Source organism: Eurosta solidaginis, chromosome 3 (assembly GCF_040869045.1).
Source record: "Eurosta solidaginis isolate ZX-2024a chromosome 3, ASM4086904v1, whole genome shotgun sequence".
Lineage (NCBI taxonomy): Eukaryota > Metazoa > Arthropoda > Insecta > Diptera > Tephritidae > Eurosta > Eurosta solidaginis.
Window position 1 is genome coordinate 258,350,448 of NC_090321.1, and position 25,908 is coordinate 258,376,355.

Here is a 25,908-nt window from a genome sequence, read left to right on the forward strand (position 1 = left end):
CAAAATTGCAAAGTGAAACTAACGTCTTTGAGCAACTAAATTAGTTTTTTCAAAAGTTCCATTTCTTGTCACAAAGTCGAACTACATGTAAAATTGCATCACTTTCTCGGTTTTTGGTAATTAATTATCGCATTTTTTCCACTTTTCAAAATTTTCAATATCGAAAAATTGGGCGTGGTTGTCTTTCGATTTCAACCATTTTTAATGCCAATAAATTCCGGGTTCAAATAATCCAGTAATTTCGTAAAGATGTCTCAAATTTTGCTCAAGTTATCGTTACAACGGACTGACGGACGAACATGGCGCTATTAAAATCTTGTGCTATGCTGATAATTTCCATATAAGACTTCCTTATATGTAAATCCATTACATATTACCAATATCAAATCAAAGTTATAAACCCTATTGGACAAGTACCCGCTGGGTATAAAATATATGTATATCTCAACACATCCTTACTTTGGCAATCCAAATGCACTTGAAAACGTCTGAAGAAGCTCACTTTTCTTTGTATACACAATGAGATAGCCAAGCAAAAACTAATCCACACATGAAATATGGAATATTCTTCATGACATCCAAATCATATTTCAAAATAATTCGTAGGCAGAGTCCCCTTACATCTGTTTAGGGAGGAATTGTTGTTCCGTGAAGTGATATATTGACCAAAAATTTGCATTCATTTGAATAAATTTGTGTACGCTATTTTTCTCATTGAGTAACTTCACAAAACTCGAATTGCTCCCCAAGCCACTCAGTTATACAGAAATGGAATCACTACTTCACGACGATGATTAAACTATTTGGCATGAGTCTAAGATCCGAAATTATGTACCTGGAATAAACAGTCTCTTATTTGGGAAAATGCATTTGCCCATCTCTTTGATGTCTGCGCCAAATCGCATACCGGTAAGAAAAAGCCTCTTTCGTTCCCGAGATGATAGGGCTAGTATCTTAATGGTGCTTTGTTACCAGAACGCACCGCATCTATATCCGGCAAAGGACCATCAACATCGTTACACTACCCAAACCCTTCGGGAAGCCTCTTTATCATTAATACAACAATAACAACATAAAGCCGCTTTGGGAGAATTATATTAGGCAACCTTAACACCAGGGTGGACGATTGAGGTGCATTTGGTTCCAAAATCAAACGGATCAGCCTCCATCTAGACCATGGGTCAAAAAAATAGAAGTGATTGATGATGTACGCATACGCCATAATAGCACAATGTTGTTGTGGAACGCTTACCTCTTATGTCGATACCTCTCCTAATGAATTGATATTTCCAGCACATAGGTTAAAATATAAAAGGATCCATCTGCGCCATGGCTGTCCCTTGATTGAAAACAAAAAACGAAACCAAATCATTTATGATGGTATAGACGACTGGCATGCTTCCGGCACACACAATTCGAAAACCTTATGTCGTCTCTCATCAGTATCAAATCACAATCAACATTTACTTCTACCTCTACAAAAGGAATGAGAATGTGATCAATAATAAAGTGCTACGTTATACCAATTGGGCTTCGACGACCAAAAAACAGTCACTACTACGACAAGAAATGATGCACTCCACAGCGCCACCTTGAGATAAGATGCCTCAAGAAGAGTTTACCATTGCTAGCGTAAGCTAAGGAGGAAAGTAAGAGGTTTTTCAGAAGCTAAAAGAACAGTGGCATAAAGACGTCAGTACAAAGAGCTATTAGTTAACAATCCAGCCAGAAAATACTGCTTCATTTTAACATGCGCCTGACTAAATTTTCGCTTTTAATATTGTCTGCCTTCCAAGAAATGCATAGCAGTTCCATTGACACTTTGTTACTGTTTTTTACGGATGGCTACGTTCATCTAGATACTGAATAGTACTTTCCAGGATGACCCTACTCAGGAAAATATTAGTGCGTTCTTAATAGTTTTCAAGTTCTCTATTCCCTATATTTAGGGTCCTGTTAGCTATACCTTTTTAGGTATAATAACATTAAGAAAAAGTGAAGACTACAGTCGATAAGAGGCCCAAAATAGAATGCCATAATCTTCAATAAACGCGTCATGTTGTGAGGTATCAAGAGAGGAGCCCTTCGCTTTACTTCGTGTTTAAATTGTAATAGTTATACTCGACTACCATGGGTCACACACAAATATACTGCCTCTACGAAATTTTCTATCCATTCAGCGTGTATACAATTACCAAGGCAGCACCTAGAATAACGTAGTAAGCTCCAGGTGGGGCACATCTAATTTACTACAACTAGGACCAATTGGCAGCATTTAGAATCATCAGAAATCACTATACAAACCCCTCTTGGTAACTAGATAGTATATCCTATCCGGCCAAGATGTCTACTAATACTAGGAAAACTATTGAAGCTCGATGGTGTCCTATATCCGCTGAAAACATACAGAATATATGGGGTATTGCCATAATTAGGCAAATATATTGTGACGAATATTAGCAACACTAAGGCATACTATCATCTCTAAGCCGATACTAAGCAGTCACTTGTATCTAAATAAACAAATCAATCATTATGCCTACACATATGTACATATAAGGCGGAGAGATATGCACAAACGCATGCATATATCTGAGATACTCACAAAAGTATGCAATCATCTGTGGAAGTATCACTAACATATACAGGCGCATATGAGAAGCTATAAACGTGCATCTGTAGTTTATAGCTGATGAACAAGTAATAAATTCTATAAACGCCTAGATGTATGCGAACGACACAGCAGAGAGTAAAAAAGGAGCAAAAGCTGCGTAAGCAGAATCAGTTTGATTTAAGCATGCTACTGGTTGCGAAGTATAAGTGTTATTGTGAAATACTCTAATAAAGACCATTTTGCATTATTGAATATTGGAGTTATTTATTCAACAGTTTAGCGATACGAACGTTAGTAGAAGGTTGCAAATAACGGGAATTTCACTAAATTCGTTACGATACGTTTTTCACAGCAGTCGCCATGATGTGGTGACAACACCGAAGGTCTTGGGTTCAAGTCCCGGTAAAAGTAGCATCAAAAACCGTTACCCCTCGGAGAGATTTGGCAAACACTCAAGGTGTACTTCTGCCATTAAAAGCTTCTCAGTGAAAAGTCATCTACTTTGCAGATGCCGTTCGTAGTCCGCGTAAAACTTGTAGGTTCTGCCCTGCAAGTTTGTAGGATTGCCTAGGCACTAGACAGATCTATCTTTTATGGGGCAAAACTATACAGAGCCAAGGTTAGCCATAGATTTTTATACTCCGCTGAGCAGGATCACAGAATAATTAAATTTTGTTCACATAACGGTACCCGTAACGGCATTAACTAATCGAGATAGATATAGACTTCTAAATATCAAAATGATCTGGGCGAAAAAAGAAATCCATTTAGCCATGTACATCTGTCCGTAAACACGATAACTTGAGTCAATTTTGAGGTATCTTAATGAAATGTGGTATGTAATTTCCTGGGCACTCATCTCAGATCGCTATTTAAAATAAACGAAATCGGACTATAATCACGCCCACTTTTTCGATATCGAAAATTTCGAAAAACCGAAAAAGTGCGATAATTCATTACCAAAGACGGATAAAGCGTTGAAACTTGTTAGGTGGGTTGACCTTGACGCAGAATAGAAAATTAGTAAAATTTTGGACAATGGGCGTGGCACTGCCCACTTTTAAAAGAAGGTTATTTAAAAGTTTTGCAATCTATAATTTGGTAGCTGAGTATGTAGTGTTCGGTTACACCCGAACTTAGCCTTCCTTACTTGTGCTAGATTATTTTGTAGCCAGCCGAGTCATTCTTTAATATGTCATATAGTAGGTACCCTTTAATTAAATACTAATAATTTTGATTAATACTATAACACAACTACTAAATTTATTTAAGCATTGTGCATCAGGCTTTAATACTCGCAATGCGCCGCAAGTGACTGAAACAATTTCCTCTAAGGACTTATGCTAATTTCAAATATAATTTATGGGTTTTGCGGCATCCAAATAAATATGACGCGAGATTTTCACACGCTCCAAAATATTCACATGTTGTTATGCATATTTATTAGGGCGGGTCGAATTAAAAATCGTTCATTGCTCTGTAAAAATCGTATTCTAGGGATCAAAATAAGAAACTTTGCCGAAGGAACCATACCTCTAAAACGAATTCTGATGTCCCCCCCCCCCCCCTTTGGGTCGAACTTTTGGGTAGGGGCAATTTCAATTCTACCTGCTGTGTCTTGTGGTGGCTTAGAAAAAACAACACAAGCAATTTTACGATCTGCAATTGTGTCACAGTGATACCTTCATTTTTTAAAACGGTTGAATAAAAAACCCACACAACTATGTTTACGACATGCAAATGCATCACAGTAATGCCTTGGTTTTAAAAGGGGGTCGTAAAAACGCTAATTTCTAATAATTTTTTTTAATTTCTTTTCTATTACTAAGTTAAATTCATTTTTTCATTTACATATGTTCTGACTAAATAAATTTCTAAAGAGAAAAATAAACTCCAAAAAGAAAAACATAGGCATTTCAAAGTGGGATTTTTCAGAATTCGTTTTAGAGGTATGGTTCCTTCGGCAAAGTTTCTTATTTTGATCCCTAGAATATGATTTTCACAGAGCAATGGGTGATTTTTTTGCCTCCCCACAAATCGACCCGGCCTAATATTTATGTATCTATACATACAACATACATGTGTATATAGATTTGTATGTAAATCCATATTCAGCTGCATTTCCCAACCTCATACACAATTAAATTACCAAAGAAATTGTCACCAGCTGCGTCAATTGAAATGTAATTTAATAACTACCCTACAAACACGCCTTAAGGTGTGATTAATGCCGGCAATTACGTATACGACACGTATTACAATAATATCATAATTTGCATGCATTCCACCACGCCCACCAATTGCATTCTAAAAAGCGAAATTGAGATATAAAAGCTAATTTAATATTTACAAAAACATAACAAATCAATTCAATGGGTTCTCACACTGCACAAAGTATTTAAGTGGCATCAAATGACCAAAATTGTAGAAGTTTGATAAAATACTCGCGCAGCAGAGGAAATACGAGTAACCGGAAAGTGTATGAAATGGAAAGTGGCAAAGCAAATAAACCACAATATAAGCAATCAACCAATTGAAAACAAACAGAAAATCAAACGCCGAGAAGTGATAGATTGATAAATAGAGTGAGTCGTGGTAGGTGGTGAGGAAGTAAAGGAAAATACTTCATCAAATTAGATTGCAGCTTCTTTTGTTAGGGCATAGGAATCCTTACAGTCGCTCACATAAGAAATGAAACTGTTTAAAATTTACAAGCTTTTTAACATATAATGTACTACAGAATTAAATTCATCATTAAAGGTTTGTGTAAAACTTAGATTAATTTAAACAAGTAAGGAAGGCTAAGTTCGGGTGTAACCGAACATTACATTACTCAGCTGAGAGCTTAGCTGCGTTGGTTTCGTAGGGTTTGGTAGATGGTTTATAAGTGGTTTATAATTCCATATCACATACGTTTGGGAAATATCGACCAAATTGTAGACCAAGGGTGACGTTTTTTGGAACGATATTCCTTCATCTTTTGTCAAATAAGGAAAAATCATCATGTAGGAAAATGAACCTCGGGTAGGCCTGGAATATATTTGTATGATATGGGTATCAAATGAAGGGTATTGAAGAGTATTTTAAAAGGGAGTGGGCCTTAGTTCTATAGGTGGACACACTTTCGAGATATCGCCATAAAGGTGGACCAGGGGTGACTCTAGAATATGTTTGTACGATATGGGTATCAAATTAAATGTATCAAAGAGGGTTTTAAAAGGGAGTATATGTGAATGCGTTTTCGAGATATCGACCAAAATGTGGACCAGGGTGCCCCAGAAAATCATCTGTCGTGTACCGCTAATTTATTTATATATGTAATACCACGAACAGTATTCCTGCCATGATTTCTAAGGCTTTTGATTTCGCCCTGCAGAACTTTTTCATTTTCTTCTACTTAATATGGTAGGTACTATTTTACAAAGTTTTTTCTAGAGTTGTATTTTGCGTCAAAAACCGAATCCAATCACCATGTCTCATCCCTTTTTTCGTGTTTGGTATAGAATTATGGCATTTTTTTTCATTTTTCGGAATTTTCGATATCGAAAAAGTAGGTGTGGTCATAGTCGGATTTCGCTCATTTTTAATGAGTTCAGATAAGTACGTTAACTAAGTTTAGTAAAGATATATCGATTTTTGCTTAAGTTATAGTATTAACGGCCGAGCGGATGGACAGACGGTCGACTGTGTATAAAAACTGGGCGTGGCTTTAACCTATTTAGCCCTTTTTCGCAGAACAGTTATGGTCATAGAGGCTATGCTCTTACCAAATTTCACAAGGATATATACATTTGTGTTCGACTTATGGCATTAAAAGTATTCTAGGAAAATTAAATGAAAAAGGGCGGAGCCACGCCCATTTTGAAATTTTCTTTTACTTTTGTATTTTATTGCACCATGTCATTACTAGAGTTGAATGTTGACATAATTTACTTATATACTGTAAAGATATTCAATTTTTGGTTAAAATTTGACTAAATTTTTTTTTTTTAAGTGGGCGTGTTCGTCGTCCGATTTTTCGAATTTTTATTAAGAATACATATAGTAATAGGAGTAACGTACGTGCCAAATTTCATCATGATATCTTAAACGACTGCCGGATTACAGCTTGCAACACTTATAAATTAACTTCTTTGAAAGTGGGCGGTACCACGTCCATTGTCCAAAATTTTACTAATTTTATATTCTGCGTCATAAGGTCAACCCACCTACCAAGGTTTATCGCTTTATCCGTCTTTGGTAATGAATTACCACACTTTTTCTGTTTTTCGAAATTTTCGATATCGAAAAAGAACGCGCTTATAGTCCGATTTCGTTCATTTTAAGTAGCGATCTGAGATGAGTGCTCAGGAACTTAGATACCAAATTTCATTAAGATACCTCAAAATTTACTCAAGTTATCGTGTTAACGGACAGACGGACACAGCTAAATGGATTTATTTTTTCGCCCAGATCATTTTGATATATAGAAGTCTATATCTATCTCCATTAGTTTATGCCGTTACGGGGTACCGTTATGCGAACAAGATTAATATACTCTGTGAGCTCTGCTCAGCTGAGTAAAAAAATGTTTCATTGACAAAAAAAATGTGGATAGTCCAAAAACTTTTTTATTAGAAATTTTAGATTTTTTTACATTGGTATGACTTTATATTTACTTCTTTAAAAACCCTAAATGGGCTTGCAGCACAGTGATTTCTAATAAATTTAATAGTTTTTATTATATAGAAGAATAAAAGTTCCTTTTAAAAATTTTGAAAATTAATGTTATTAAATATTTTTCAAATTTATGAGAGAAAAGTAGGTATTATAAGGGAATGTTATAGTTAAAGAAAATTGATTTTTTTAGGAAAGAACACTTATTTGTACAAAATTGTGCTAAAATATCTACATTCTACCAGAATATCATTTATTTTAAGTCGACAAGTAATCATAAGCAACGCAAGAGCTCTTGGTATATTTGATGCAGCCATCCAGAAACTGCGCAAGGATTTTTTAAGAAGGCCTAAATAGATTTTGGCATATGACGAAAAATGAATTCAACTCGACTTGGCCTTCAGAAAACTGCTTTGCTGAATGGAAGCAAGCAACTCCATCGTGTTTGTCTTTGCCCGCCGGCTTCTTCTTTTTATGCTCCTCTGTTGATATTTCTGTGGCACAAATTCATTTCTCATTTCAGTGAATACCATATGAAATGCAATAATTTGCATTGTTTATACTTTATTTCTTTATTTCAAACAAATTCGCAACAATAATTAAACTTTTGTATTTTTTAAACAAAATAAGAAATGCGCAACGAAATTTCAATTGACAAAACAGCTGACTTCGAAAATTCGAAATTCTTATTCCCCAATTATTGTTCTCCCTAGGAGAAAAGAGCGGACCAATTTTTATACTCAGAAAGCTTTGCACACAGAGTATATTAACTTTGATTGAATAACGGTTGGTTGTACAGGTATAAAGGAATCGAGATAGATATAGACTTCCATATATCATCAGTATCGAAAAAAAATTTGATTGAGCGATGTCCGTCCATTCGCCCGTCTGTCAGTTAACACGATAACTTGAGTAAATATTGAGATATCTTCACCAAATTTGGTACACGAGCTTACCTGGGCCCATAATAGATTGGTATTGAAAATGAGCGAAATCGGATGATAACCACGCCCACTTTTTATATATATAACATTTTGGAAAACACAAAAAACCTGATTATTTAGTAAATAATACACCTAGAATGTTGAAATTTTACGCGTGGACTGATATTGAGACTGTTGATAAAAATTTGAAAAAATCGTTTAAAATGGGCGTGGCACGCCCCTTTTATGACTAAGCAATTTTCTATGTTTCGGGAGCTATAACTCGAAGAAAAATTAACGCAAATTGGTACGCAAATTTTCAATACAGCAGGAAATATTTCTAGAAAACATTGACGAGATCGGTTAAGGACCACACCCACTTTTATATAAAAGATTTTTAAAAGGGTCGTAGACGAAAATAATAAGCTATAACTTAGCAAAAAATTGTTTTGAATCAAGGATATTTCACTTATCAAGTTTTATTGTACGAGGAAATGGGGAGACATTTTTTTTAAACGGGCGGTGCCACGTGTTATGTGGGAAAGTAATTTATCTGAAATGAAATGTACAATTGAAGCTCACGTTGAGTATATAATGTTCGGTTACACCCGAACTTAGACACCTTTACTTTGTTTTTATTATTTATGTGCATTTACCATGTCTTTATACGTTTCATGGGAATGGTATATTAGTTTTGTTACGAATCTCAAAATTGTAAGTCCTGAGTGTCCCATTAGACATTTGTCAGAACCGGCCAGATCGGATCACTATAGAATATATCTCCCATACAACCGATTTTCCAAAAAGACGCTTTTTGTCATATTCCTCAATTTATGAGATTAAAGATTCAAACTTCACCATATTGTTTCGTATATTGCACATATCGTTGTCTGAAAAAATTAATGAGATCGGTCATATATATAGCATATATCCCCCACAACCGATTGTTCAGATAAGAAGCTTTTCGTAATTTCTGCCCCATTTTAACAGCTAGAAGGTCAAATTTCACCAAATGCTTACGTTTACGTCATATATTGTTGAGATAGGTGATTCATGGTCATAGCTATTTCATGCAGACCACAAAAAACGTGATGCTTTGATCCGCACACAAAATACCAACCTATTTTTATACCTTTCATGAACATGAAATGGTATATTAACTTTGGTCCGATTTTTATAACATTGAGAAATATAGAAGATAGACTCACCATTAAGTATACCGAATTGATCAGGGAGACGAACTAAGTTGATATAGCCATGTCCGTCCGTCCGTCTGTCTGTTTCAACGCAAACTAGTCCCTCAAATTTTGAGATAGTTCAATGAAATTTGGCACAAGGATGTATTTTTTTATATTATATTAGACATTTGACGGATTCGGTAGGATCGGACTACTATAACATATATCTCCCATACAACCGATCGTTCAAATAAGACGATTTTGGTCATTCCTGCCGGAATTTAGAAAGTATAAACGTGAAACTTGGTGATATATATTTTAATATATCAAAGAAAATTTCATGAAAAAATCATTTCGATCGGAGCTATATCTAATATACATATAAAATTCTTCTGTCACGGTTTTAGAGGCTTAACTCCTCCGAAACGGCTGAACCGATTCTCATGAAATTTTGTGAGCATATTGGGTAGGTCTGAGTATCGGCCAACGCCTACCTTTTTCTCGCTAAGTGCCTGGGGTCTTGAGATCAAAACGTGGACCCGGGCACCCCTAGAATGTGTTTATACAATATGGATATCAAATGAAAGCTGTTGATGTGTGCTATACTACAGGATAATTTTCATACCCCTGGGTGACTAGGGTCTCGAGATATAGGCCAAAACGTGGACCCGGGTACCCCTAGAATGTGTTTATAAAATATGGATATCAAATGAAAGCTGTTGATGAGTGATTTAGTAAAGGATAATTTTCATACCCCTAGGTGACTGGGGTCTGGAGATATAGGTCAAACGTGGGCCCGTGAACGCCCAGACATTATTTTTACATTGTGGGTATCAAATTGAAGCTGTTGATGTGTGCTTTAGTACAGAGTAAGTTTTAATGCCGCTGGGTGACTAAGGTCTCGAGATGTAGGCCAAAACATGGACCCGGATACACCAAGAATGTGTTTTTACATTATGGGTATCAAATTGAAGCTGTTGATGTGTGCTGTAATACAGAGTAAGTTTTACACCGCTTGGTGACTACGGTCTCGAGATATAGGCCAAAACATGGACCCGGATACACCTAGAATGTGTTTTTATATTATGGCTATCAAATTGAAGCTGGTGATGTGTGCTATAATACAGAGTAAGTTTTACACCGCTGAGTGACTAGGGTCTCGAGAAAACATGGGCCCGCATACACCTAGAATATGTGTGTATTATGGATATCAAATGAAAGCTGTTGCTGAGAGCTCTAAAGTTCATTGTGATATTCGATTTAGTCGCATCAAGCTGGCAAAACTAATAAATATGCATGCGAAGCCGAAATAAACATATGAATTACTAATACCAACATACCTATTTGCATACGTCCTATTCGATTTGCCTGAAATTTGGAATATAAATTTACCTATATTAGTATTTACGATGCTTTTTTCCGGGAAGTATACCAGAGACGGACTGGGACTAGGACTGGGACTGGGACTGAGACTCGGAATGGGACTCGAACAAAATACATACCACCCTCTGGGACTGACAATAAGAGATGAAGAAGAAGGAGAAAAACTTGAGAGAAGAGAAAAGAGAGAAGGAGACTGAGAAAGAGATAGAATGAGACGAAGCTGGAGATGAAGCGAAAAAGATGGAGGGAGGAGTGAATAAAAATATTAGGAAAAAGTGTAGAGAGGTAGGGCAGAGTTAGGCGGAAAAGCTTATTAAAATGTATGCATATAGGCCAAATTTAGGGCAGAACAACGTCTGCCGGGTCTGCTAGTATAATATATATCCCATACAACCGATGGTTCAGATAGAAAGATTTTTAGCCAAATTCTCCCTTAATTTCCAATATAAAAACGTTATACTTGGTGATGTTTATTCTAATGTATCATAGAAGATTTCCTGGAAAAAATCACTTTGATCGGAGCTATATGTATATAGTATATACCTATCCCATTGAACCGATCGTTCAGATAGAAAGATTTTTAGCCAAATTCTCCCTTAATTTCCAATATAAAAACGTTAAACTTGATGATGTTTATTCTAATATATCATAGAAGATTTCCTGGAAAAAATCACTTTGATCGGAGCTATATGTATATAGTATATACCTATCCCATAGAACCGATCGTTCAGATAGAAAGATTTTTAGCCAAATTCTCCCTTAGTTTCCAGTATAAAAACGTGAAACTTGATGATATTTATTCTAATATATCATAGAAGATTTTCTGTAAAAATTATTTCGATCGGAGCTATATATAATATATATCCCATACAACCGATGTTCAGATAAATGGGCGTTTTGCCATTTTTTATTTTATATTTATCTTAAAAATCGTTTAGGTATTTACATCTGTTCACTATATATTTCTTATCTTATGCAGCTGATTATTTGGATATTACGAATGGGATAAGATTATTTTTCAGCCCCATTCATGAAAGGTATGAAGTCAGTCCCAACCTTACTTCTTTTTATTTAAGTAATTAACAAATTTGCCAGTTGTTGTTCTATGCTGACAAGCAAACTGGGCAGTTAGTTCCCGAGTAGAAACAAATAGTGTTAGAAATATGTGTATAAAATAAACCAATTGTTCAGTTCCAATTTACCATTTTAACTGTGAGCGCCTGTACATATTAATTTCTTTCAAATATTCAAGCACTTTGTGAGTATTCCTTCGTAGCGAATCAGCTCAACTTCAGGCAATAAATAAATATGACGACCATTGAGAACAATCCTATACTATCTATAAATGTCAAAATTTGGAAATTTCTCTCCGTGATACTTGTGAGCGATTGGCGTCGTTGTTGCGCTTTTGTGATGCCAATCGCCTTGACAAATGTAATGCAATTCTTTTATTTATATCAACAATGGGGTGATTTGGCTAATTTTATATTGAATACTTTCTACGCGGTATCCATATTCAACGCTTTACTGCGAACGTGCCTTGTCATTAAAAATCGAGATAAATTTGAAGCGCTTATGAGGGAGTTGGTAACATTATATGAGGATATCCAAGTGAGTAGCCAAAGGTATTGTAAATATTTCAGATAAAGTTTAAAAATAGAAATTGAGAGTTATAAACTTCATATTTCTTACACGAAGTTTATTGTAATAATACGTAAATTTCCTGTCTTGTTTTTTATTCCAAATTCAAAATAGGCCACAGAAGATGCAGACGCTAAAGGTTTGCTGGCTGAAGCTACTCAAACGGCTCGTAATATATCAATATTTAATTTGACTGCTTCGTTTGTCGACTTAATTTTTGCAACAGCATATCCGCTATTTCAAAAGCAAAGAAGTAAGTTTTTTTGGATATATATTTTTTTATTTTAGTGGACGAAATCAGGGAAATTCCAGGAAATCAGGGATGTACCTTAACGTTAAGCTAATCGTTTATTAAAAATTTCCACCGTTTCCATTGAAACACTTCGAAATATTATCGATAAAGAAATTATCAAGATAAATTGTATTTCGTTTTTAACCGAAACGAAAAGCTTTCGTTAACGTTAAAAACGTTAACAAAAACGTGATACTTTATGTTTGAATTGTGCTGGCAATGCTATAGCCATGGTGAAGCCGTAAGGTGGTAACAGCGAGAGGACATACACACAAACTCTATGTAATTTGTTTCTGTAATTCGTTGGTGGTAATGTCAAAAATACTCTGAGAAATGTTTGTATTGTCAAAATTCGTGAGAAAAGTTGCAATCAGCTTGGCTAATGCTTTCAACTTTAATGACTCCGCCATCAATCAGCTTTGCCAGCATAATTTGAAATTAATAATCAACATAAACGATTTGATTTCGTTTTGATATGGCAGAAAACGAAACAAAATCATTTCGTTAATTTGACGTTCTTAACGTTAATAAACGAAACGAAATGACTTTGTTTCGTTTATTAACGTTAATTATCGTAACGAAATGATATCGGTTCGTTGGTAAAGCATGCCTGCAGAAAATAATTGACTCAGCGATGGTTGTTTGGAGCGAGTCTCCATTAGCTTGCTTTTCAAATACTGCGATGCCAACCTGAATACCTGCAGGCAGACTAGTTTAGTGGCTGGCTTCTCTCCGCTCAGTCATATGACAGTCCCACTATGCTTTGCGTAGTTCTTCCCGGACTGTCATTGTTTTTTTTTTTTTTTAACACCCCTTATCTACGGGTGTATACCGTCATTCCGACTTAAACAATCCCCAAATACAGAATCGCGAAATACATAATTTAGTCAGGGCCAAATCCCAACCAAAGACTACCAAAACTCCGATCAGTCACTACCAAGACCCCGCATGGCAAAATCCGAGCAAAAAATTCCGACTTAAAACGAACAATATGTTAAATAATGTCTTGCATCTTCTCCCTTCTGTATATCGTTAGCTTTATGTGAAAATGTGCTAAGTCACTTCTTTTGAAAAATTGTATTTTAATGCAGTTTTAAAACCGAATTCAAAATACATCGATCACAAAAAAAAATATTAAAATTTTTAATTTTTACGTGCTGGGGGCAATGATGTCTAAATGTGCTAAGTCAACCTGTCAATAATATCATTCTGAATTACTAGCCATTTCTTTGTGCGCGCATTTTATTTATTTATTTAATTTATTCAGTCTAAAAATACATGCTTTGTTGTTGTTGTTGTATTAACGATAAAGACACTCCCCGAAGGCTTTGAGGAGTGTTACCGATGTTGATGGCCCTTTGCCGGATATAGATCCGGTACGTTCCGGTAACAAAGCACTATTGAGGTACTACTAGCTCGACCATCTCGGTAACGATTTATATGATCACATTAAACCTTCTAGGTTATCCCACCCTCCCCACCCCCTAGTTCCATGGGGATCTTGGGGTCGCCAGAGCTTCGGCTGTCAATGAAACAGGATTCGCCACGGTTAGGTGAGTTGACAATTGGGTTGTAGTAGCTATATATTGCGCTGGAAACCCCTTGATAGAGTTGCGAACACAACCCCTTGAAATTGGATTTACCCAATTGAGACATGCCTTTGGTGTATGATAAATGCTTTGCGCTGACTATAATCTACTTCAATTCTTACATGTCGATAACTATATGCTTTCTTACAGGCTAGTAAAAAAGAAAACAAATCAAGCTTAAACTTATATAAGCTGTTATTAAAATTAATAACACTTCTGAATTGATTGGCTAGATGTATAGTCCTAGCTATAGGTTCATTCATAGCAAAATTCGTTTTATGAGTTATTTCGATAAATAATCTTTTATGCCGAAGATCACGCAGTGGAATATATGGAATGAACAAAGTAGATAAATCAGAGCAATTCGTGCTAAAGTTTATTACATTATAGGCAAGCATGAGTGAGATAAAAGTTCTTCTGTCATGCAAAGCCTGAAGACCAAGCAATTTTTGCCTGCTGGTATATGATGGGAGGCCGTCTGGCCAGTGAAGCATACTTAAAGCAATTTTTGTAACAAAATTTTGAACTCTCTCAATTTTATAGGAGTTAGATTCATAGAAAGGATTCCATATTTCATTTGATACCCATATCGTGCAAACAAATTCTAGAGTCAACCCTGATCCACCTTCATGGCGATATCCCTAAATGGCGTCCACCTATAGAACTATGGCCCACTCCCTCATAAAATATTCTTTAGTGCCTTTCATTTGATAGACATGTCATACAAACACATTCCAGAGTTACCCTCGGTTCATTTTCCTACATGGTTATTTTCCCTTATGTTGTCACCATAGCTCCCAACTGAGTATGTAATGTTCGGTTACACCCGAACTTAGCCTTCCTTACTTGTTATTTATATTTTTAAAACCTTCTGAACTCAAAAGTATTGCAACTAAGGTATCCTCATCCACAGTTTTGAAAAAAAAAGTTATTTCAAAAATTATTCAGTTTTTTTCGTCTCCTGTAAAATTCGTAAAAAGTGACTTAGCACATTTTCACATTAAGCTAACGATATGTTATATTATAAGAGAAATTTTGTCTGGCTTGTGTCTTATCGGTATTTGATTTTTCGAGTTATTTTATTGCCGCTGTATTTTATTTTTGTTGAGATGGTTTCTTACTGAATTCTTTGAAAATTGCCGCGATTATATCGTGTCATGATACTGAAAAACAAGATTATGAGGTGCTTCCATATTGTCTTTTGGGAATTTTGTTAAGTCCGGATTGTGTATTCTCGAGATTTTTCTCTCAAAGTCTGGACTTCGAAGTGCACCCATATTGTCTTACGGGGATTTGGTAAAGTCGGGGTTGTGCCTTGTGGGCAATTCTGGAAATCGCTGTGACTATAACTGTTCGATGTCGACCGCCGTGGTGTGGTGTTTGCATGCTCCGTCTACCACAGCGAAGATCCTGGATTCGATTCCCGGGAAAAGCAACATCAAAAATTTAGAACAAGTTTTTTTTCAATTAAAAGAAAACTTTTCCAAGCGGTGTCGCTCCTCGGCAGTGATTTGGCAAATGCTCCGATTGTATTTCTGCCATGAAAAGATTCTCAGTGAAAACTCATCTGTCTTGCAGATACCGTTCGTAGTCGATGTAAACATGTAAGTCTCGTCCCTCCAATTAGTAGGAAAAATTAAAAGGACGCAAATTGTAAGGGAAGCTCGGGCTAAAATCTCTTCGGAGGCTCTCGCGCCTTACATTTATTTCTTTTTTAGACAAAAGGTAAAAATCTTAGGCCATTTTCCTTACGGATTATTCGCATGATTTTTTGCCAGGAAGACGTAATACGCAAAATCTAGGGCGGATTTTCACATAAGTTAAGCTAAGTTAGGTTGAATGTACACTCCCAGAAGCACATATGAGCCAGGTTCAGGAATCCCGTGATGATACCACGAAAAAACCAACACCTCTTCACTTCAAACTATTTCCAGGGCTTGATAAAGGCCACTAAATCATTGATGCTCTACCCCTCGACCTGGCCTGGATTATCCAGGATTGGAGCTTCTAGGCAGAGCTGTCTGACAAGACTTAACGCTGGGCTGTTGCACCTGAGGCAATTCACTATTTCCTCCTCTTCGTCATCTTTACAACTCCTAAAGCATCAACGATAGGGCACTCCTAGTCCTTCTTCATGGCTAGCAGTAAGAGTGTCCGGTCAGTACTCCTATAAGGGTGGAAATGTTATCACTAGCCGGGGTGTAAACGTGACGGGATCTCTTTAAATCCACTCTGGCCAGGTTTGCTTAGCTATTTGATAACCATGGATAAAGATTTCCATATTTGAACTCATGATAGTTGATACTTCTTCCATGAAGACACTACAAGTATCAGAGAGTTGGAGTTATCATTCCATTAAATAGTCCCTACTCCAACCCAACCGATTAACTTAGAGCCGGCTCCACCCAATCATCTTTGCTGGAATGTTTACAATAAATTTGCTGTCCCCATATGTTGTGGTCGAACATCGCTATGTGCTTCGAGTAAGAAAACTAAAATTGTTTAGTACTCTAGATCATCCTATGGTTTTAGTACTCCAGTTCGACTACTCTCTTAAACGCTGATGCTACCGCTGCTCGGTATCCTTTTTACATTAATCAAAACTACTATGGTGAGGCAAAGATGTACTTAAGTAGCAGGCAGGTGAGGGAGGAGGTTATGAGTATTGCAAAAGGCGACCCCAAAAGAGAGGAGTTAAGCAAAAGGAGAACTAACAAAACCAGATTAGTACCATCAAAAAAATATATCAATTGTTCTCAACAGCGGGATAAGTAAAGGCTCATCTATCTTGCTTTCCTTGCAAGGAAATGCTTTTAACGAAAAAGAATCGAGCTTTAAAGCTGCATAGATACCCGAAAACTTGTGTAGGAGAACATATTGTAACGAATTTTGGGAATTTCTAATTACTATGCACCTTCTGTTAACGTTCGAATCGCTGAGCTGTCGAATAACTAACACCAATATTCAGCATTGCAAAATGGACTTTATTTAGACTACTTCGGGATTAGTACTTCTCAATTATACTTCACTACTAGCGTGTTTTAATCAAAACTGATTATTATTCCCCAGCTTGCGCTGCTTTTATACTCTCTGTTGCCTCGTTCGCATATTTCCCCTACGGTCTAGACGTTTCACAAACATGCCTCCTAGAACAGTTGGATCTCATGCTTGGTTATTTAGCTATATACATGTATATCTGTAGTTTATGTTTTCTTCTTCTAGCTATATGCGTATGTATATGTGAGCTTCTGTTCTTATCTGTGTTTGTGAAATAATCTCTTCGCTTCGAACTGCTGGTTATGAGTGTGGAATATTCTTCGTTGCCTTGTACATAAGTGTGGCTGCTTGCTTTTTTGTTGTTGTGATTATTTACTAACATCATTTTGATGCTAATATTCGCCACAATATTAAACTACCCTCAAAACATATTTATTTGTTTAAGTACCCGCACTTTATATTTTATATCCAAACAGGTCATCCATTCGGTGTTGCTTTACCAGGCATCGACGTAACGCGTTCGCCACTTTATGAAATGATCTACATAACTCAATTACCTTCACCCATCACATTGAGTTCCATGTATATGCCATATGTGAGTCTATTCGCCTCGTTTGCAATATTTGGGAAAGCAGCACTACGAATACTACAAAATAATCTACGAAAATTATGCGATAGTATGGAACATATAAGTGAAGAAGAACTTTATCAGACGCTCCGTAAGAATATAACTTATCATACGCGCATCTCTAGGTGAGTAAATTACTTACTTAAATTTCAAATAAAAAGTAATCAGATTAATACTTTTTTTAAAGATATGTGAACGATTTTAACGCCTTGGTCACTTATATGGTACTCATTGAATTTTTGCTCTTTAGCTGTGTGATTTGTTCACTACTTTTTTGCATAAATATTGTAAGTATGTAAAAAAATATTAAGGATCCTAATAGAGCTTTCCAATACCATTTCCACAAAAAGGCAAATGTACTTACTGTCTAAGCCTCAAATGAAATTCTTTGGACCATGGCGGAACCATACAAGGTGGCAGCACGGTGACATACTTACAAAAGTTCCATGTACTCCTAACTTTGTTTATATAAATCGATGGACTAATGTCAAAATCGTACTGCGCCGGAAGTTGGTGTATCAAATCATATTAAAAATGTACAAATCAGCTGTCACCGTGCTCCCACCTTGTATGGTTCCGCCATGCTTTGGACTTATCCTGGAACACAATTGGGGTATTCAAGTCTCCTCATTATTAACTTATCTGCTTAAATAGCACTTTTTCTCCGTTGCATGGAGTTTTTCTTTCCATTAACTTGGGGTCACTGATTTCAAATCTGCTCTCAAACTTCTTCTAGAAGCTCAAATTTTCGGAATACGGGTATCATACAACAAAGTACTTCTCAGTTAACATATTCCCATAATAGGTGTAGTAACTACTGTAATCTATTGCGTTATTTATTATGAGTTCGCGAACGTATCTAAACAAATCAAATAGTTTTTGTTTTATTTGTGGCGCGTCGTATATGTTCAATAAAATTCGTTTGAATCCGTTAGTCCAAGTGAAACGAGCTTATATGGACTGATTCGGTTCCTCATGTGAAACTAAAAACAAACTCTCGATTCCAAGTTTCGTATATAAAAGTTGTGTTGAGCAAATAAAAAATTACCTCATTTCAGGTACCAAAACTCGTGTGATATAGCGTTAACCGTGGGATCATCACAGTGACTGTTATTTCTGTGTGCTAAGCATACTTACTTACTTACTTAATTACCGCTTAACCGTTTAAATGGTAATGGTCGTCCAACAATGCGCGCCAGTCACTCCTTCTCTGTGCCAACCGGGGCCAATTGGTCACACCAAGGGAGTTTAAATCGTTTTCCACCTGGTCCTTCCAACGGAGTGGGGGCCGCCCGCTACCTTTGCTTCCATAGGCGGGTTCCTATAGAAACACTTTCTTGGCCGGAGCGTCATCTTTCATTCGCATAACATGTCCTAGCCAGCGCAGCCGCTGCGTTTTAATTCGCTGGACCATTTTGATGTCTGCATATAGCTCGTACAGCTCATCGTTAAATCTTCTTCGGTACTCGCCATCGCCAACGCGTAGAGGTCCGTAAATCTTTCGAAGTACTTTTCTCTCGAACACTCCCAGAGCCGTTTCATCTGATGTTGTCATGGTCCATGCTTCTGCACCATATAGCAAGACGGGTATGATAAGTGACTTGTAGAGTATGATTTTCGTTTGCCGAGAGAGGACTTTACTTTTCAATTGCCTACCTAGTTCAAAGTAGCATTTATTTGGCAAGAGAGTGTGGTAAGGATAACAGGATTAAAATGAAGAAATCACTCTAAATGGATTTATCCCAACCTACCGACTGCTACCGTGTAATATTACCTTCTCTGCACGTCTAATTGGGACTTATGAAACAAGATGTAAAATGTTTAGCTAAAAGTCGTGAATGTTTCAAATACATTTCTAAATCATTTCCAAAACTGAGTTCTGAAAAGATGAAAGCTGAAATTTTTGATGACTCAGAGATAAGAAAACTAATTTGTGATCTAGAGCTCAGTAGCCGCATGAAGGCACCTGAAAAATGTGTATGGTATGAGTTCGTTTGGGTTGTAAGAAAGGTTTTAGGAAACAAGAAATTACCTAAATTCTCTAAGACCAACTGAACCTACACTTCTAACATCTGAGTGTAAACATGAGTATCAAGATGTACTTTCTTCACAGCCATCTGGACCATTTTCTTGAAAATTTAGGCGATCTCACTGAAGAGCAATGCGAGTGTTTTCACCAGGACCTCCGCAATATGGAAGAACGATATCAAAGACACTGGAACGCGCATATGTTAGCTGATTACTGCTGGAGCATTCATAGTAGTGCTCCTGAAAAAACTCGTAAAATAAAATTTAACTAACTGTAATTGATAACAATTTTTTTTCTTTTTCTCTGAAGAACAGGCACAAATACAAATTCCCTCCTATATGCCCACATATAATAATCGGATTCCTATGAAATTGCTTGAATTTCATATGAAAATGCAAAGGAAAAGCACTTCCATATGAACAAATTGACAACAAAAAATGTTTCAAAACTATTTTAGCCCTGAAAAAATTTTTTATTCAAAATTTATTCATTAAGGGGAGCATCAACATTCTTTGGACATATAAAAATGTTTTTTTTTTGGATAAAAATAAAGTTTATTTATTAAAAAAAAAATAGTTTTTAGTAAAAACTTTAGAATGTATTAAATATTTCCGAAACTTGAGCCGCACAGGAAAAAACGGCTTCTACATTTTAAATTACGATAAAAAGTACTGATCATGCATAACATTCCAAAATAACAAATCCATGCGTCATGGGGATGCGCCGCTCGTGACGGTTGTGTGGGCTTTGGTGGGTAATATTATTATATAAGCAAAATTAATTACATTTGCGCTATTGTATTCTCCAAAAGTTCGTATATCTAAAAGTATTTAAACAAAACAAGCTATTTCTATATATTATATATATTAGGGCGGGTCGATTTAAAAATCGCTCATTGCTCTGTAAAAATCGTATTCTAGGGATCAAAATAAGAAACTTTGCCGAAGGAACCATACCTCTAAAACGAATTCTGATGTCCCCGCCCCCCCCCCCCCCCTTTGGGTCGAACTTTTGGGTAGGGCAATTTCAATTCTACCTGCTGTGTCTTGTGGTGGCTTAAAAAAAAACAACACAAGCAATTTTACGATCTGCAATTGTCTCACAGTGATACCTTCATTTTTTAAAACGGTTGAATAAAAAACCCACACAACGATGTTTACGACATGCAAATGCATCACAGTTATGCCTTGGTTTTAAAAGGGGGTTGTAAAAACGCTAATTTCTAATAATTTTTTTTAATTTCTTTTCTATTACTAAGTTAAATTCATTTTTTCATTCACATATGTTCTAACTAGATAAATTTCTAAAGAGAAAAATAAACTCCAAAAAGAAAGTCATAGGCATTTCAAGTACAATTGTCCCACCTGTGACGATGGAACATCCCTTTTGTAAACTGTTAAAAAAATATGACCACAAACGCAGTAAAGCTGATATCCAGGGTCGCGTGATCACCCTAAATTATCTTATATAGAACAATTTTGAGTTTGAGCTTGTATAGAATATAATTTATATAACTTTTCTCTTACTGCTTCTTAGACCAATTCTGTAGCCGAGAAAGTTTCCATTGTTATGTATATTAGCACTATGATGTATGTGCTTTTTACTTACTACTGGCAGGCAAATGGTATTTTGGAAATGGTAAATATTTAATCATAGGTTTTTTTTTTTTGCTATGATTTCGTCTTGTTCCTTTTAGAGCCTTCTGGTATCTGATGCTGCTTACGAAATGAAATGGTACAATTGCAGTTCACGTTTCAAACGAACTTTAATCATTTTTATTGCACGCACGCAAAAGCCATTGCAGGTATGAAGAACAGCCACTATTGAGAAAAATATTGTAACGAATTTTGGGGGATTCCGATTATTTTGCACCTTCTTCGAACGTTGGAATCGCTTAAATGTCGAATAAACAAATCCAACATTACGTTTCACAAAACGGTCTTTATTTAAACTACTTTGGGAATAGTACTTCACAATAATAATTATACTTCACTAATAGCGTGTTTAAATCAAACTGATTGATTATCGCTTGCACCGATCTGCTTTTATACTCTCTATTGCCTCTCGATACACATTTCTCATCGGGGGTTGGTTTAGAAGAGCCAGCAGACAGCACTCACACTCGACCACGGAGCGGGTAGTGCCGGACTTGGTGACCGGCATCAAGATCGAATGGGAAGTGAAGGCGTTTTCTAAGTTTAAATCGCCGGACCCAGATGGTATATATATGGCCGTGCTACAAGTTTCAAGTTGGGCGGTCGTCGAATGGCTTAAAATAATATTTGAATGGCGCATAAGACTGAATCATGTACCGCACTCTTGGAGAACTGCTCGTGTAGCTTTCCTACCAATGGCGGAGAAGATCGGTCACGTTTATTCCAAAGATTATAGACCCATTAGGTTAACATCATTTCTGCTCAAAACCTTTGAAAGGCTGCTAGATGTGTACATAAAGTCCAACGTGGATGAAAAGCTGCTCTCTACAAGAGAACATGCGTACACCAAAGGCAAGTCTGTAGACACCGCATTGCAAAGGGTGGTAACAAGCATAGAGAAAGCCCTGGAATATAAGGAATATGCTCTAGGAATCTTCTATCACCTCTGCTGTGGACGCTGGTCATCAACCAACTGCTCAGGCGATTTGATGAGGGACCCGTAAAACTTACGGCTTACGCGGATGACGTTGTAATTGTCATAAGTGGAAAGTGCCTTCCAACGATTAGGTCTTTGATGGATCGGGCGCTTCGGGATATTCATACCTGGGCATCAAATGTCGGGTTGAAAGTCAACGCGGATAATACAGATATGGTCTTGTTTACAAAGAGGTACAAGGTCCCAAATTTGATCAGGCCTAAGTTAGGAGGGGAGAAACCATGCACAAAGTATCTAGGAATCATCCTAGACAGTAAGCTGTCATGGAAGCTCAACATGGAGGAGAGGGTGAAGGAGGCCTCAACGGCACTTTATGCATGTAAAAGAATGCTGGGGTGTACGTGGGGCTTATCACCCTCTCTTTCTTATTGGGTTTTTACAGCGATTGTAAGCCCTATGCTATACTATGGAGTTCTTGTCTGGGGGAAAGCCACACTAAAACAACCTACCTCAAAAAATTACTATCAATGCTTATCATTACGGGAGCCCTGAAAACAACCCCGACAGCTGCACTGTATGCTATTCTGCACATTCCGCCTGTAGACCTGGTAGTAAAGAAGATAGCATTAACACCAACCAGGCCCGGTGCCTCGGGGCAGCTCGAGCGCCGACCATACGGCCATAGTAGTATAGAGTCATCAATCACAAGACGATTAGACTATCTGATTCCCTATCTGCGCTTCGAGGGCGATCTTAAGGACACAATAGAGGTGGACGGTTGGCGCAAGGGTGCTGTGCAAATGGCGAACGAGGCGATACATGTGTGCACAGATGGTTCCACAGTAGTGGAAGGAGTAGGATCTGTGGTATACTGTGCTGGTCCGGAAATAAACAGATCCTACAGGCTGCCGGATGACTGTAGCGTTTTCCAAGCGGAAGTAGTAGCCGTAACCAAAGCAGTAGAAAACCTGGAAGAAAATAGCCTAAGCTGCAATCGTGTTAACTTTTATATTGACAGTCAAGCAGCAATTAAGGCAATAATCTCGCATAACACTCCATCTAAATGCGTGTTAGAGTGTAAGCAGTCCCTGGAGAGAATCGGGACAGGGAGAAGCATACATCTATATTGAGTCCCAGGGGATATGGGAATAGATGGGAATGAAAAAGGGGATGAACTAGCTAAAAAGGGAGCATCCCTTGAAGCTTGCTCCGTAGACGTCCCAATTAGACTGGGCGAAATTAAGCGAAGGCGAGAGGTGCACATGGTCGACCAAGCAGGAAAGGCGTGGGTTCAAGCGCGGGAGTGTAAAGCGTCGAAGATTATGTGCAGGTCTTATAACCTTAGACTAACAAATAAGTTGCATCTATCATTAAAAAGAGAGGACTGTAGTCTCATGACTGGACACTGCCTTCTGTCGTTACATGGAAGTGCGGGCTGGAGGAAGAAACGATCGATAACGTTCTGTGCTCTTGCCCTGCGCTTGTCAGGCTAAGACTTTAGGTATTAGGAGTGATACAACTGTCAGATCTAGAAACAGCAAGTGGCTTAAATCCTAGGAAGCTTCTAGTATTTGCCAAGAGGACGGAGTTATTTTATAACACAGACCCTGGTTTTTGATAGGGTTTTTCAGTTTGGTCGTTAAAACAAACTTCTGGTAACACTACGGACTTTTTCAGTTTATGTTAGGTCCCCATGGACCGGCCAGTTCAACCTAACCTAACCTTGCCTCGTTCACATGTTTCTCCTAAGGTCCAGACTTTTCACGAACACGCTTTATGAAAGAGTTTTTGGTTATTTAGCTATATGCGTGTGCTCTTAGCTGATGATAAAGTGATGTATATGTGAAACTATCTCTTTGCTTCAAGCTGCTGGTAATGTGTATGTTTGGCTGCTTGCTTTAGTGTCTACATGTACATAAGTGTGACTGCTTGCTTTGTTGTTGCTGTACATTTATTTAGTAGCAGCATAGTGATGTATAAAACTGCTAATATTCGCCACAATATTTTAAGCATTTCAAAAATAATGTGACGAATATTAGCAACACTAAGGGATACTATCATCTCTAAGCCGATGCTAAGCAGCGACTTGAATGCACATCAATAAATCAATCATTATGCCTACACATATGTACGTACACGCAGCAGAGAAGAGACGCACAAACACATGCAGATATCTTATCTGAGATTCTCCCAAATGTATGGAATTATAATTGTGGAAGTGTCGCTCACAAATACACGCGCATATGAGAAGCTATACACGTGCATCTGTAGTTAAAATTATATAGCAGTAACTAAGCAAATTCTGGAGGAGCCTAGAACTATGCAAACGAGAAATCACAGAGTATAAAAGGCAGAAACATTAGAGGCACGACAACCAGTTTGATCTAAGACGCTATCTGGCGAGCAATAGTAGTGTTATTCTGAAGTAATCTAATAAAGACCATTTTGCATTATTGAATAGCATTATTGCATTATCGAACGTTAGCAGAAGATTGCAAATAAGGGGAATTGCAGTAAATTCGTTACAATAATTTTATATTTTTAATTTAATTAACTAAAAAAATCTCAAATTAAAAAATATTTTTGCAGATTCGTGTTGGGCAAATGCATGCCATGACAATGGAGGTTTTTCAATCACTCTTGAATACATCATACTCATATTTTACACTTCTGTATAATTTATATAACAATTAGCAAAAATATGCTATGTAAATGCATATGCACAAATAATATTTTAGTCGTTTTTAGAATTGGAAACTAACTAATTTATTGTGTGATTTGAACATAGCTTTAGTTCATGTGGCCAGATACCTCTTTTTACGCTTTTCTGGTTTTCTGCGGGTCTAAAGTTTTTGGGCGAAATGGTTTTGACGTGTGAATCAAACTTGTTGGTATACGCCACCGTGGAAGCATCGTAGTAGCTTTATTCAGTTTAAGAAGTAGTCTGGTTATTTTTCTATCCGAACAAGGTCGTAAGGTAGCGTGTGATGCTGCCATGCCCAGAAGTCGCGCAAAATTAAATCGGACTCCAGTATTTTGTGGAATGAGGAAATATCGGAGGAGCGTAGAAAATACCACAAGGCACGATGAAGGGCACAGAGGCATGCTCGTCGCCACGATATGATGAGCTGCACAATACCCACATAGCCCAAAGAACGGCGCTAAAAAATGCTATAAAGAGAGTAAAAAGAGCGTGTGTCAAGGGTGTCGATATTCATCCTTGTGGACTGGCTTACAAAACGGTGATGGCGAAAATTAAAGGGCGATACTAATGAGAAGAATCCTAGAAACTCTTTTTCCGACACAAGGTTGCTTAACCTATCAAAGTGAGGACCTCGAAGGTATGGAAATCCCAAAAATAAGAGAGTAGGAGCAACACGAAGAGT

The 25,908-nt window shown here is 37.1% G+C and overlaps 1 protein-coding gene across 1 annotated transcript; it reads left to right on the forward strand.

Annotated features, from left to right (window-relative positions):
- The first annotated feature begins 5,125 nt into the window (after nucleotides 1-5,125).
- On the forward strand, nucleotides 5,126-25,216 carry Or43a (Odorant receptor 43a). Its single transcript, XM_067778174.1, has 8 exons — nucleotides 5,126-5,199; nucleotides 12,031-12,365; nucleotides 12,510-12,648; nucleotides 17,750-18,026; nucleotides 18,089-18,188; nucleotides 21,467-21,568; nucleotides 21,627-21,734; nucleotides 25,112-25,216. Exons 2-8 carry the CDS (start codon nucleotides 12,063-12,065, stop codon nucleotides 25,214-25,216), a joined length of 1,134 nt encoding a protein of 377 aa, XP_067634275.1. The 5' UTR covers nucleotides 5,126-5,199; nucleotides 12,031-12,062.
- The last annotated feature ends 692 nt before the right edge of the window (nucleotides 25,217-25,908 follow it).

Coding starts and splice junctions, on each gene's coding strand:
- Or43a (XM_067778174.1), top strand. CDS start 12,063: ATGACGACCATTGAGAACAATCCTATACTATCTATAAATGTCAAAATT. Junction 12,366..12,509: donor CATTATATGAGGATATCCAA/GTGAGTAGCCAA, acceptor AATTCAAAATAG/GCCACAGAAGATGCAGACGC. Junction 18,027..18,088: donor TATCATACGCGCATCTCTAG/GTGAGTAAATTA, acceptor CTTTTTTTAAAG/ATATGTGAACGATTTTAACG.